General features: G+C 47.0%; 2 protein-coding genes across 2 annotated transcripts in view; one reads left to right on the top strand and one right to left on the bottom strand.

Annotated features, from left to right (window-relative positions):
- The window catches only part of focad (focadhesin), a 73,558-nt gene extending 70,151 nt beyond the window's left edge, over positions 1 to 3,407 (bottom strand). The window contains exons 1-2 of the mRNA XM_080859963.1: positions 3,372 to 3,407; positions 41 to 127 (exon numbers count right to left, since the gene is read on the bottom strand). Of these exons, the coding sequence (XP_080716089.1) occupies positions 41 to 97 (57 nt within the window). The 5' untranslated portion in view covers positions 98 to 127; positions 3,372 to 3,407. The remainder of the gene's footprint in view (positions 1 to 40; positions 128 to 3,371) is intronic.
- Positions 3,408 to 5,840: 2,433 nt separating this feature from the next.
- The window catches only part of mllt3 (MLLT3 super elongation complex subunit), a gene marked incomplete at its 3' end in the record, with an annotated part of 55,698 nt that continues 49,038 nt past the window's right edge, over positions 5,841 to 12,500 (top strand). Inside the window, exon 1 of the mRNA XM_080859970.1 lies at positions 5,841 to 5,952. Within this exon, the coding sequence (XP_080716096.1) occupies positions 5,856 to 5,952 (97 nt within the window). The 5' untranslated portion in view covers positions 5,841 to 5,855. The remainder of the gene's footprint in view (positions 5,953 to 12,500) is intronic.

Consider the following 12,500-nt stretch of genomic DNA (forward strand, 5'->3'; position numbering starts at 1 on the left):
GTGTATGGCTACTCGGTAGGGAGTGTGTTCAGGTCATTACCTGGGCTTGGATGAGGTAACTGGGGAACTCAAATCTTTGCTTCAGACCCTCCGTCATCTTCACTCTTCATGACAGACTGGCCACTCACTGTGAGGGGATTAACACACACACACACACACACACACACACACACACACACACACACACACACACACACACACACACACACACACACACACACACACAGAGCTGTGGTGACAGGTTTGCCAGTGCCAGACACAACTACAAACAAGAACTACTCAGGCACGTGAAGCACAGCCTCTTTCAGCAATCCTCCCTGAGTGAGTGTGTGTGTGTGCATACACACACACACACACACACACACACAAAATCTTCCAGCTCTCATGAAGAGGCAGGCGGAGGGAGGGGGTGGGTGGACCGACAAACAGGACACTGTGGTAGGCACCGTCCGTACACACACACACACACACACACACACACACACACACACACACACTCATCCATATTAATGAACGACAGGTGAGACTGACCTCACAGTGCATGGGGCTCTGATCCGCCCCACCCTCAGGGCTGTGTGTGTGTGTCGTGTGTGTGTCGTGTGTGTGTGTGTGTGTGTGTGTGTGTGTGTGTGTGCTCCTCCACATGGTGCTACCTGCTCAGTTCTTACTTTAGCACAGGTGCAGAATGGTGAGACCACAGACACACGCTTACTTTACAAGAGGCAGGGAAACTGGATAGCAACCAGCACAGTCCCTCGGGCTGACATGCTACACCAGTCGCAAATATTATCATACTGATGTATGCTAGCTAGCCAAGCCAGGGACAAAACCAGCACACACACACACACACACACACACACACACACACCAGCCTCTCATATTTTCATACTGATGTATGCTAGCAAGCTCAGAAAGTTACCAACCAGCACACACACACACACACACACACACACACACACACACACACACACACACACACACACACACACACACACACACACACACACACACACACACACACACACACACACACACACACACACACACACACACACACACAAACACAAACACCGGTCTCATATATTATCATACTGATGTTTGCTAGCTAGCCTATAACAATAACACACACAGCGCTGAGATCCCGGCCCGCCCATCTCTGGTCCAGACCGTGTGTGTGTGTGTGTGTGTGTGTGCGTGTGTGTGTGTGTTTCTGTGTGTGTGTCTGTGTGTGTGTGATTGGTAGGGTGGGGAGAAAAGCCATTGACAGGTGATAGTGGAGAGCCTGTTTCACCTCCTGCATAATTCAGCAGACACCTTTAGCTCCAGGACTAATTCTGCTGCTACTGCTACTGCTACTGCTATTACTGCTACTGCTACTACTGCCATTACTATTACTGCTACTACTACTACTGCTTTTACTGGATACTGATACTACTGCTTTTGCTGCTACTGCTATTACTAATACTGCTACTGCTTTTACTACTACTGCTATTACTGCTACTACTGCTACTGCTAGCGCAACTACCTGATAATGCTATTACTGCTACTGCTATTACTAATACTACTGCTGCTGCTATCACACCTTCAGATCCAGGACTAAAAGACACAACGCTACCTCACCGCCCCACTCATTCCTACTGCTGCTGCTGATAATAATAATACTACAACAGCTAATGCTATTACTAATACTGCTAATACTCCAACTGCTATTACAAATACTGCTAATACTACAGTACAACTGCTACTGCTATTACTAATACTGCTACTACCACAACTACCACAGACTACAAACACTACTGCTGCTACTGCCCCAGCTCAGCCTCTCCCATTGGGCGTGACAGTGGAATGGAGAAGGCCCACCAGCTGCTTGCCCAGCATGTGTGAGTGTGTGTGCGATTAAGGGGGGTTATGACAGACAGAGCTCCTACTGCCCCCCCCCAACACACCCCTCCCCTCCCCGAACTGGTCGGTGATGAGTGACAGAGCTGTGTGTGTTTAGCAGTGAGCTCAGTGTGTAAGTGTTGCCTGTGCTGCCAGCATCATCAACCCCACTACTCCAGACAGCACGGCCACCCATCCCAGCAACAGCCTGCCTGCCATCCATCCATTACGCCTCAGGCCCCAGCAACAGCCCAGCAACAGCCCAGCTCTCTCCACAGACCGGCACTCAGCTACGAGCCCACCAGCACGTAAGTCTGACACTACAGCAATATCACACGCTCAGTGACTGAGTGTATTTGTTTGAGAGTGCCTGCCTGTAGGGGTGAGTGTGTGTGTGTCAACGTGTCTGTTGGCAAAGGGAAACTATTCAAATATTCACTTTTTCCAGGTAAGCCTGGCCAGCAGCTCAATGTTATTAAGTTATTATAAGATGACATGCTCCACTTCAGCATGCACCTGCCAGACACCTCTGAGTATTAATTCAGTAGAACTACAGATGGCTCCTCATTTACCCTCTCTGATAGGACATAGTGATAAATAAACCTAATGCTGTGACGTGTCAAGAAGTAAAAAAGAATAGCTACATTTGTGCCAATAACTACAACGGTACAACTATCCGCTGGGCATTGTGAATAGTGACGTTAGGAGTTAACGATGTTTGCTGTATGAAAACAAAGCGAACTGTCAGCAAAGCTTATAAACGCAAATATTCCAGGGATTTCCAGAAAGCTGTTTCTTGTCTGCATGAACAATGTGGATGGCTCTGCTGTGCAAGCTCGGCAATGCTTGTGTCGGGACAATGCTGAACCACATTGTTGAAGAGGCTATTCCCAGGCAGTTCAACTCTGACTACTACAGACAAGCTGAATAGCCGGCTGGCTTCTGAGCGCAACACAAATGTCTAAACAAAGTGTCTGTCACCAAAGTAATCTTGCATGAAGAATGAAACCACCACATAAATGTTACAAACTACTCTACACCAAGTGGTGAGGCACACGCAGCTTGATTCCATTGAAACCAACTGTGTGTTTATTCGGCCGTGTGCTCATTTAGCTGCGTTGCATTAACTGCACAGTAGTTATTGCATCCACAGAGTAGTTAGCCCAGCGTTAAAAAAAACAAGTCTACAACCAACTATACTGGCACAACAGTGATAATAATATCACTTTCTGATATAAATAAGCAGTTCTTTCTTAGATATACAGATAAAGTAACGTTATCTAGCTGATAATTCAGCCTCGCTCAAACTTAGCTGTCAACGCCAAAGTTGCCGCGCTAACTTTAGCTCGAACTGCAAGTTTAGCCTACATTACAGCAGAGCAGAAGGATTTGACGTTTTCCGGAGGTAATGCACTAGCGGCACTAGCAGATTATACAGAAAATACAAACACTGAACACAAAATACGCCTAATAAGTGAATAGGACATTACCTCAAAGCGCTAAACAAACCCGTCCACAAAAAACACGCTTGTACGGTGCCCTGAGAGGAACAAACAGACGAAAGCGCAACCGGTTTAGTCTGCCACTAGATCTGACAGGTTACATCTAAAGTCTGTACATTTCTGGCTTAATCTCGCGATTTACGGTATGTATACATCAAAGTTGATTGTTGTTGTTTTAATAAACATGTTTGCAATGTTGATCATCACATCACAACTCATCAGTGAAAGTCAAGAACATTCAATTAACTATTTGCCAACCCACAGTCTTCTTACATTGCATCTTATCAATGCGATTATGTGGATGGATTTGGAATAACCAAAGGTGACTACGCGAGTAATGTACCATAATTGTTACTTGTCAAATCTAAAATGTGTGTATAGTTAAGATGGACACCTGTTGCTGCCATATGGCCTTGTGTATGATTTTTAGACACGCGCGCGCGCGCGCGCGCGCACACACACACACACACACACACACACACATATCCGACTCCATCTGCTGTCAAAACTTGTATTGTTCAGGAAGACTTTCATTGTGAAGGTAGCCTAGTGGCCAAAGAATACTGAAAGAGTCAGCATCTTGATTGAAAGGATTTGAGTCAAGGGCATTTGTTTTAACCATCACACTGTAGCCTACTAATAATTCATAAATCATGATTAGATATTGAAAACAAAAATCATAGGATCTGAACTACAGGGCCTGCATAGGTCCCACCACACTGTGTAGACAACATCTGTAATTCAAAAATTATGAAGCAATTATTGAGAAAAATGCACAAGATCTTTAATACCAACTGGAGTGATTCCACTACACTAGCCAATAACTGCAATCCATAAATGATCAGTTATAGAGAAAAACACAAACTGAATAGATTTATTGAAGCAAAAGCATTGCCTCCAAACTATTTTAATGGTGTACTAACACACACACACACACACACACAACCAGCAGTGAAGACCTGTTAGCTCCTATTTAGGTGAGATGCCAGGATATTTTCTTTTCTTGCTTTTTTCCATCACGTGAAATGTAACCTGATGTTGTTGTCATTGTAATGCAGATACAATTGTTTTTAATAACATAATGCATAAAATAAACGCATTTGAACTAGCAATGCTTTCTTAAGTCCTTACCTGATTTGTGCAATTATCAGACTACAGATGTACCAGGATAATATGTTGGTTCCTAATGCAAGGAAAACATGAATATCCTTTAACACAAAGCAATGCACAACAGTGCTATTAACAAGGTGCAAATACAATTTAGTTATACCAAATGTGATAACAAAATTATGGCAGAGGGCAACTTAACGTAGACGAGGCTATTTATTTATTTATTTATTTATTTTTCAGTCAGGCACCATGCTACGGCTCTAAAGTCCTGCTACCGGACACGTGGTCACGCTCCTTTGGTAGAATGCAGAATGGTTGTTGTCAATTTGGCTGTTGGGCTATTAAACTCCGTCATTCGCACGGATATCAGGTTTCCGATCATTAGGTGTGCGTTAACACTTGCAAATGTTGAAGGCTGTTGGATGAATGAAAAACTGCATGACATTGGCTGTCTGTGCGTCTGTGCAGAGTTCTATTGGCTCTCCTCCTCCTCCACTGCCCTGTCTACGACGCTTGTCAGCGCACGGTAACGGCGCATGCGTCTTACTTTACTCCTCAGCCTTTGAAACTCGGGTTGAGTTCAATTAAGAGACCATGTCCGCCATCAGCCGTCTGCAGTCCTCTGTCTTCTCATTTAAACCAAATTCTCCATGAAATAGTATTATCGCGTGGCCTAGAGAATGGCCGGCTTGGTGAGTATTCCGCAGGCAATGCGGCTGCGTTCGGATCGGTTCCCTCCGTCTGTGTTGTTCTCTGCCCGAAGAAGCCGACAGCCCTGTGCGTTTCTGCCAGGAGATTTCCAGCCATATTTCCATCGATATTCAAGTACAGTAGAAGTAGTTGAGCGGTGAGCCGCGTACAGAATGCTGCATTTCTCGCGCATTAGGGCATGCCTGCGAATGTGTGGCTAGCAGAAGGCGGTTTAATAAATAATCTCGTTCTCTCCGATTTGCATGAAACATGTATAAAACATAGATAGTTTCTCTTAGTTAAGAATGTTGGTGAAACTAAGTATGAGACCGTAAGATATCCTAATTGATCACGAATGCATGGACAACGTAGCCTTCCTTGGCTGTCTTCTCGTATGCAGTTGTGGTTTTGTGCATTTTTATGCATTACAGTCGGCGAGGTTTAGCTCGTAGCGTCGTCTGGAGATGACCGTCTCTCCATTAGCACGTTATTCAACGTTACCATATGTTGAGATTCCTATCTCTTTTGGCCAGAAGATTGTGTCCCGGGCTGGGTTCATTACAGCAGATTCTTGTTTGGGTCTCGCAGGGTGCTGTCCAGGTGAAATTGGAACTCGGCCACCGTGCCCAGGTCCGGAAGAAACCCACTGCGGAGGGCTTCACGCACGATTGGATGGTTTTTGTCCGGGGACCAGAGCACAGTAACATTCAGCACTTTGTGGAAAAAGTAGTTTTTCACCTGCACGAAAGCTTTCCCAGACCAAAAAGAGGTAGGTGGCGAGATTATTCCTTATGCGTGAACTGTAAATTATTCTAATAGTTGAAAGGAGCAGTGATTCTGATTAGTGAGTCTGAAACACGTTGCCAGCCACAGAGTGGACGATGCCTTGCGAGAATAATATTAGATGGGACACATGCGCCCTACAAGTGTGTCCTTGGTGTGATATAAATTAACATAATTGTAATCGTGAATTATTATGACATGCTCTCTGTGCGTGGGAGACGTCTGTAGAATAAATGCAGCCATCGGAGTTTTTGTTCAATTGCGGTCGCGACCTCCGTGACTCTGGGAGAGACTGCCGCAAATTTGTTTATGGAAATGTTACAGTCCGCTACCATGCTCTTGTATTGCAAACTGAAATATAAGTTCCTATTCGCATTTCCGCCTTTTGCTGCTGCTGTGGGATACGATGCAATGTGATCTTATCGAATCCCTCAAATTGTGCATGTAAGTAACCTAACGAACAGAAAGAGGACAGTGTAGCCTAATAGTCTGTATAATAAAGAAGGCAACATTCAATCGTGTGTAGCCTGTGTGACCTGGTAATTTGGATAATGTTTGTGCACTTAGAATCCCAAATGGTTATGTCTTAACTGCACTTGCCTCCGCGTGGTAAAAGATTGGGTTGAAAGAGAGTGCGTGTGTGTGTTTGTTGTTTGTGTGTGTGTTCGGGGGGGGGTGTATAGGATAGGCTATAGACTTCACACAAAGCCATTATTGCCCATTTTAAACTTTCTGTGTTTCTGTTAGGTGTGGTATTGAGGTTAGGGTGGTAAGAGTGTATGTAATGTCTGATGGAGCTATTTCGTGTTGTCGACGGTGTTAAGGTGGGCACCGGATGACGTTGCCAGTCACTGTGGTTGGTTGAGCGTCTGGCAAGACGGAAGGGATCAATTTAAATCTTTGTTGGTTTGGGATCGCCCTCCCTCCTCCTCTCTGTACCTCGTGTGTGTTAGTGTTCTTTGACATGGCATGTGCCGGGAAAGGGTCCAGCCCCGGTACCGGGGAGAGCCGGTCATATTGTAATTACACGCGACTCGGGTTGCAGGAGAGCAGAGCAGAGCAGAGCATCGGCAGTTTATTGAGAACAGTTGTAAGCTCGTTGGTCACTCAGTCTCTCGCGCATTTTAGGGTTTCCTGACGAGATGTCACCAGCAGAGATTGATTGGTGTGTGTGTGTGTGTGTGTGTGTGTGCGCGGGGGCGCAGGGAGCCCATTTATAAAACATGATTTTGGAGGCAGCTGGCACACTAGACTGCTCCATATGACACCATATTTTTCTGAGTTGTGCTGTTGCAGAGGTTGTCATCAGCTAATACGAGTTTTGGAGAAATAGCGCTTTGGCATGCAATATCAGACATCTGTCATAAAATAATGACTAAAAAAAGCAAATGCAATATACTGAAACATCTGAACCTCTTATTATTGAATCAGCGTGACGATTTCTCATTGCAAGATTCCAACTCTGTGGTTTGGCTGTTCAGGATGTATGCCTTTCACTGCTATAACATCCATCCAAAGTCTGCAGGGAGGCTTCAGACTACCCATATTTCAAGGTCAGCATTGCTCCTGGGGGTAGCATTGCATACCTTCAGCTCTCTCCCTCCTGTGTGTTTGGTGTGTAACATATATTTAAACATACTCTCATACTTACACACACACACACACACACAAACACACACATGAATATGCATTGGATGCCTGCTGTCCTCCACCAGCTCCAGTGATTGTGAAGTGTGTGTGTGTGTGTGTGTGTGTGTGTGTATGAGAGGGGGTAGTAGTTAGGGGGGATGAGAGGGTGAAGAGACGGAGAGAGAGAGGAGAACAGAGAGTAAGAAATGAAGGGAAGAAGAGACAAGTTGTGGACAATAGACAAGTGCTTGAACAAAAACAAAACCGAAAAGAAAGAATAGAGGGCAGGAGAGAAGCGTCCAGGCATTTGAAACTCTTGTCCTGCTTCACTGCAACCACCTGAGAGGCTGTGTGTGTGTGTGTGTGTGTGTGTGTGTGTGTGTGTGTGTGTGTGTGTGTGTGTGAGAGACAGTGAGTGAGTGTGTCTGTGTCTGTCTGTGTGTGTGTACATACATGGGTGTTGGACCACCTCCGCTATATGTCTTTTGAAGAGCGTTAAAACAGTCAGTAAATCTTGGCCCCTGGCTCTAATTGGGGGCCTCCCTGACACACGTTCAGGGGCCCTTTGATGACAAGAACCTGACCAAATGAGCGTTGGCTTTACCCCCCACCCCCCTCTGTGGCTCCCCCTGTGTGATGGATGAGATCAGTGCTCTCTGGACCAGAGGGAGGATGCTGAACGCTGCGTAAATCTTCAGATGATGGTGTGCCCCTCACGGAGCCTCTGACCGAAGGCCAGGCCGCGCTTTCTCCCTCTCTCTCTCTCTCTCTCCCTCTCTCCCCCTCTCTCACTCTCCCCCTCTCTCTCCCTCTCTCTCTATCTCTCTCTCACTCTCACTCCTGCCTGCATGCCGTGCTTTCACGCTGTGACAAATTAGGAGCTTAAGTACTTCCTGAGCCTCTCCTCTCACACGCCGAGAGGCCGCAGGAGCGAGGGGGAGTACCCGCCTTTAAAACACCCAGGTAATTGACTTGACAGAGCCCAGCACAGACCCATCACAGGCTGATGGTCTAATGGGTGGCATCGGGAAGACGAGAGGGAAGAGCAGAGGAGAGAGAGGAGGAGAGAATTCCTGTGGTCTGGGGGGGATGAGAGGGAAGAGCGGACCAGGAGGGAGGAGGGGACCAGGAGGGAGGAGGAGAGAGTTCCTGGAGGATGGGGCGGATAAGAGGGAAGAGCGGAGGAGGAGGAGGAGAGTTCCTGGGGGGTTAGGGGGAAGAGCGGAGGAGAGATGTTCCTGGAGGGTGGGGGGGGGGGGCGAGAGGGAAGAGCGGACCAGGAGAGAGGAGGAGAGAGTTCCTGGGGTCTGTTGGGATGAGAGGGAAGAGCGGAGGAGGAGGAGGAGAGTTCCTGGGGGGTGAGGGGGAAGAGCGGAGGAGAGATGTTCCTGGAGGGTGGGGGGGGGGGGGCGAGAGGGAAGAGCGGACCAGGAGAGAGGAGGAGAGAGTTCCTGGGGTCTGTTGGGATGAGAGGGAAGAGTGGAGGAGGAGGAGCGTTCCTGGGGGGTGAGGGGGAAGAGCGGAGGAGAGAGTTCCTGGAGGGTGGAGGGGGGGGCGATAGGGAAGAGCGGACCAGGTGAGAGTTCCTGGAGGGTGGAGGGAGGATGCTTAGAGGTGGTCAGAGAAGTGGTGGACTGCTGATTGTGTGGGTGGTGTGATGGGGAGGATGTGAGGCAGACGGTTGGTGGCTGGCAGGGAGGCACTGCAAGGTGCAGATGAGCGTTAGCAGTCAGTTAACAGACTTCTCTCTCTGTCTCCCCTTCTCTCTTTTCTCTCACTCTCCCTCTTTCTCTCTCCATCTCTCTCTCCTTTTTCTCTCTCCATCTTTCTCTTTCTTCACCTCTTTTTCCATCTTTCTCTTTCTTCACCTCTCTCTCGCCCTCTCTCTCCATCTCTCTCTATTCCATTATCTCTCTCTCTCTCCCTTCTCCCTCCCTCTCTAATGCCCCCCCCCCCCACTCTTTCTCTCTGTTGTTTCTCTTGACACTGAGCATGAGAGGCCTGTGGGAGGAGCCTAGCCTTGTTTATGGAGCACTGGAAAGGTATAAAATCACACTTACTGTTTACGTCTAAGGCCCTCCCCATTCTCCCTTTGAGGTGTGTGTGTGTGTGTGTGTGTGTGTGTGTGTGTGTGTGTGTGTGTGTGTGTGTGTGTGTGTGTGTGTGTGTGTGTGTGTGTGTGTGTGTGTGTGTGTGTGTGTGTGTGTGTGTGTGTGTGTGTGTGTGTGTGTGTGTGTGTGTGTGTGTGTGTGTGTGTGTGTGTGTTGGGGGAGGGCAGGTTGGGGAGACCTTTGCACAGACAGACCTGTGTTTGACAGTTTAATTCCAGCAGCTTCTCCCTGAGGGGACCCACCAGGGCACAGCTGCAGAGGTCTACGCTTGCACTTTCCTCAAGGAGCACTTGTGTTAAAGTTTAACGTAAGGCCGCACACTCAGTGCTCTTTCTATGCTATCACTATTATACAATGAAACGTAACGGTGCACCAACTGGAACGATTGAGAATGACTTTTACAGGAAACATGATTTTAAAGAGTGTTACTTTTTTTTCCCCAGTTCATTGTATTTTTGTGTTCACATTTTATGATTCATCATATTTTTCCTTTCAATTTCATCTTGCGCCTAGGTCAGGTTGGCTTGGTCAGGCTTTAGCTCGGTCGTCCTGACCGCTTCCCATCAGGCAGCCAATTTTCAGCACATTCATTGCCAAACAGCTTCCTGAGTTGTCATGGCCACTTGCCTGCTCACCATGGATTCAGTATGGTGGACAGTATCGCTGTGACCGGACTTATCCGTGTAAAAGCATCCCTGCAGCGTTAATGCCGCAGGAAGGTGGTGTGTGTGTGTGTGTGTGTGTGCGTGTGTGTGTGTGTGTGTGTGTGTGTGTGTGTGTGTGTGTTTTATTTGAACACCGCATCACGCCTCGCATGTGGGTTTCTGGAGACAAAACCCCTGACAAAACTTGCACTTTACAAGAACATCACACTGCTGGATTGTCCATTTTTCCAGCCAGTGAAAACCCCCTCAGGGTCAGGGTTAAATGTGTGTAAACCTTTCCTTCCCTCTGCATCTTAGTAGGCTAACTTATTTTCGCACACACTTTAATTAAAGGAAAATTGGCCACTAATGGTAGTGTGATGCATAATGGACTTGATCAGTGTTTGGACTTGATCAGTGTTAAGACTTGATCAGTGTTTGGACTTGATCAGTGTTAAGACTTGATCAGTGTTTGGACTTGATCAGTGATTGGACTTGATCAGTGTTTGGACTTGATCAGTGTTTGGACTTGATCAGTGTTTGGACTTGATCAGTGTTTGGACTTAAGCAGTGTTTGGACTTGATCAGTGATTGGACTTGATTAGTGTTTGGACTTGATCAGTGTTTGGACTTGATCAGTGTTTGAACTTGAGCAGTGTTTAAAAGGTGTTGTTTTCTTATGTTGTATTTGCGCCAGTGCTTGTTGACGTTGTAACCGACATTATTTTGTAGGCAAGTATTACTGTTGTTAAGTCATTTGCACCAGTGCACCTAAATATTTTATCATGTTCTGAGCTGTCTAACATACACACACTCATAATCCACACACACACACACACACACACAACTACCTTCATCTTGTGACCTTACAGAGTGTAGTCACAGGCAATAGGGTCACTTCTTTTGCTCTCTCCCTTTTTTTCTCTTTTTTCTCTCTCTCCCTCTCTCTTTCTCCCCCCCCCCCCCCTTTCTCTCTTTCTCCCCTTTTTTCTCATTCCCGTGTTCTGAAGCCCTGTACCATTTAATATAGTCCGTCTGGCAGCTGTTGCGGATTAGACTGGTGCCCTCTCTCCTCTCCGTCCACCTCTCCTTCCGCCCGCCGGCGTGCCGGAGAGGGATAGGCTTTCAGGAACGTCCCGAAAGGGAATATCACCGGGGCCAGCCAGAAGAGCACCATCACTCGTGTTTTCTTTTCTCTCACAAGGAGTTTTTCTACGTTTAAAATAAATCTCTGAAGATCACTTGAAGGCGTGTATTTCAGTGTAGAGGTTCCTGGCGCAGACCCGCGTGCTCTTCCCAGCAGCACAGACACAAAGATGGTCTGAGTGCATACTTAACAATCTGAGTACCTGGGGCTTTTTTTCGGGTGTTGTTGTTTTTTTTTTTTGTTTAGTTTTGATGGAGCTGTTCAGAGGCAGACATGTTGAAATGTGCCGGCAGGGGAGACCTCCAGCATGGTCTTCTTTCAGAGGAGAGACATTTAAACAGAGCTGAAAGACTGGTGAGTGGAAGAGGGGGGGGGGTGCTATGATTAGCTGTCATGCTGTGTAACCTTGGAAACATGATCTTTACGGCTGGAACCATAGAGAGATTGGGGGGGGCTAGAACATGGGCTCCATTCTGAAACGCTGACTCCTGTCTGAAATACACACGCCACTCTAAGATACGGACTTCGTTTCTGCAACATTTACTCAATTCTGAAACATGAACTTCATTCTCGAGTTTGAACTTAGGTTCTAGGTGCAAGTGCAGGAGCATCCTCAGGCAGCGGCTGGATCTGGGCTCAGAGGCTGCTGCCAGATCAGGGCCAGTCGGGGTCAGGGTTGGTGAGGGGTCGGGTCCAGGTCCACTCCTGATTAATTTGCTGTAGAGTCCTTATCAGGGGGCACTCTAATGAACCCAGCCACTCGCAGTAGTGTTCCAGTGGCTACCAGGTGCTTTGGTTAATGGTTTTGGCTTCTGCAACCAGCACTCAGGTGTTTCCGTGGTGACAAGGTGCCAGTAAAAAAACTGAGAAATTGAACGTACGAATGAGCTTTTCACTGCTATGGCACTTATTTCTCTTCGCACAACTTACTTTATCGCACTACTTACTTTATCGCACTACTTTCTCTATCCCACTACTTACTTTTCACTAGGAAAGCTAATCT

The sequence above is a fragment of the Sprattus sprattus genome, assembly GCF_963457725.1.
Source record: "Sprattus sprattus genome assembly, chromosome: 21".
In the NCBI taxonomy this organism is placed as follows: Eukaryota; Metazoa; Chordata; class Actinopteri; order Clupeiformes; family Clupeidae; genus Sprattus; species Sprattus sprattus.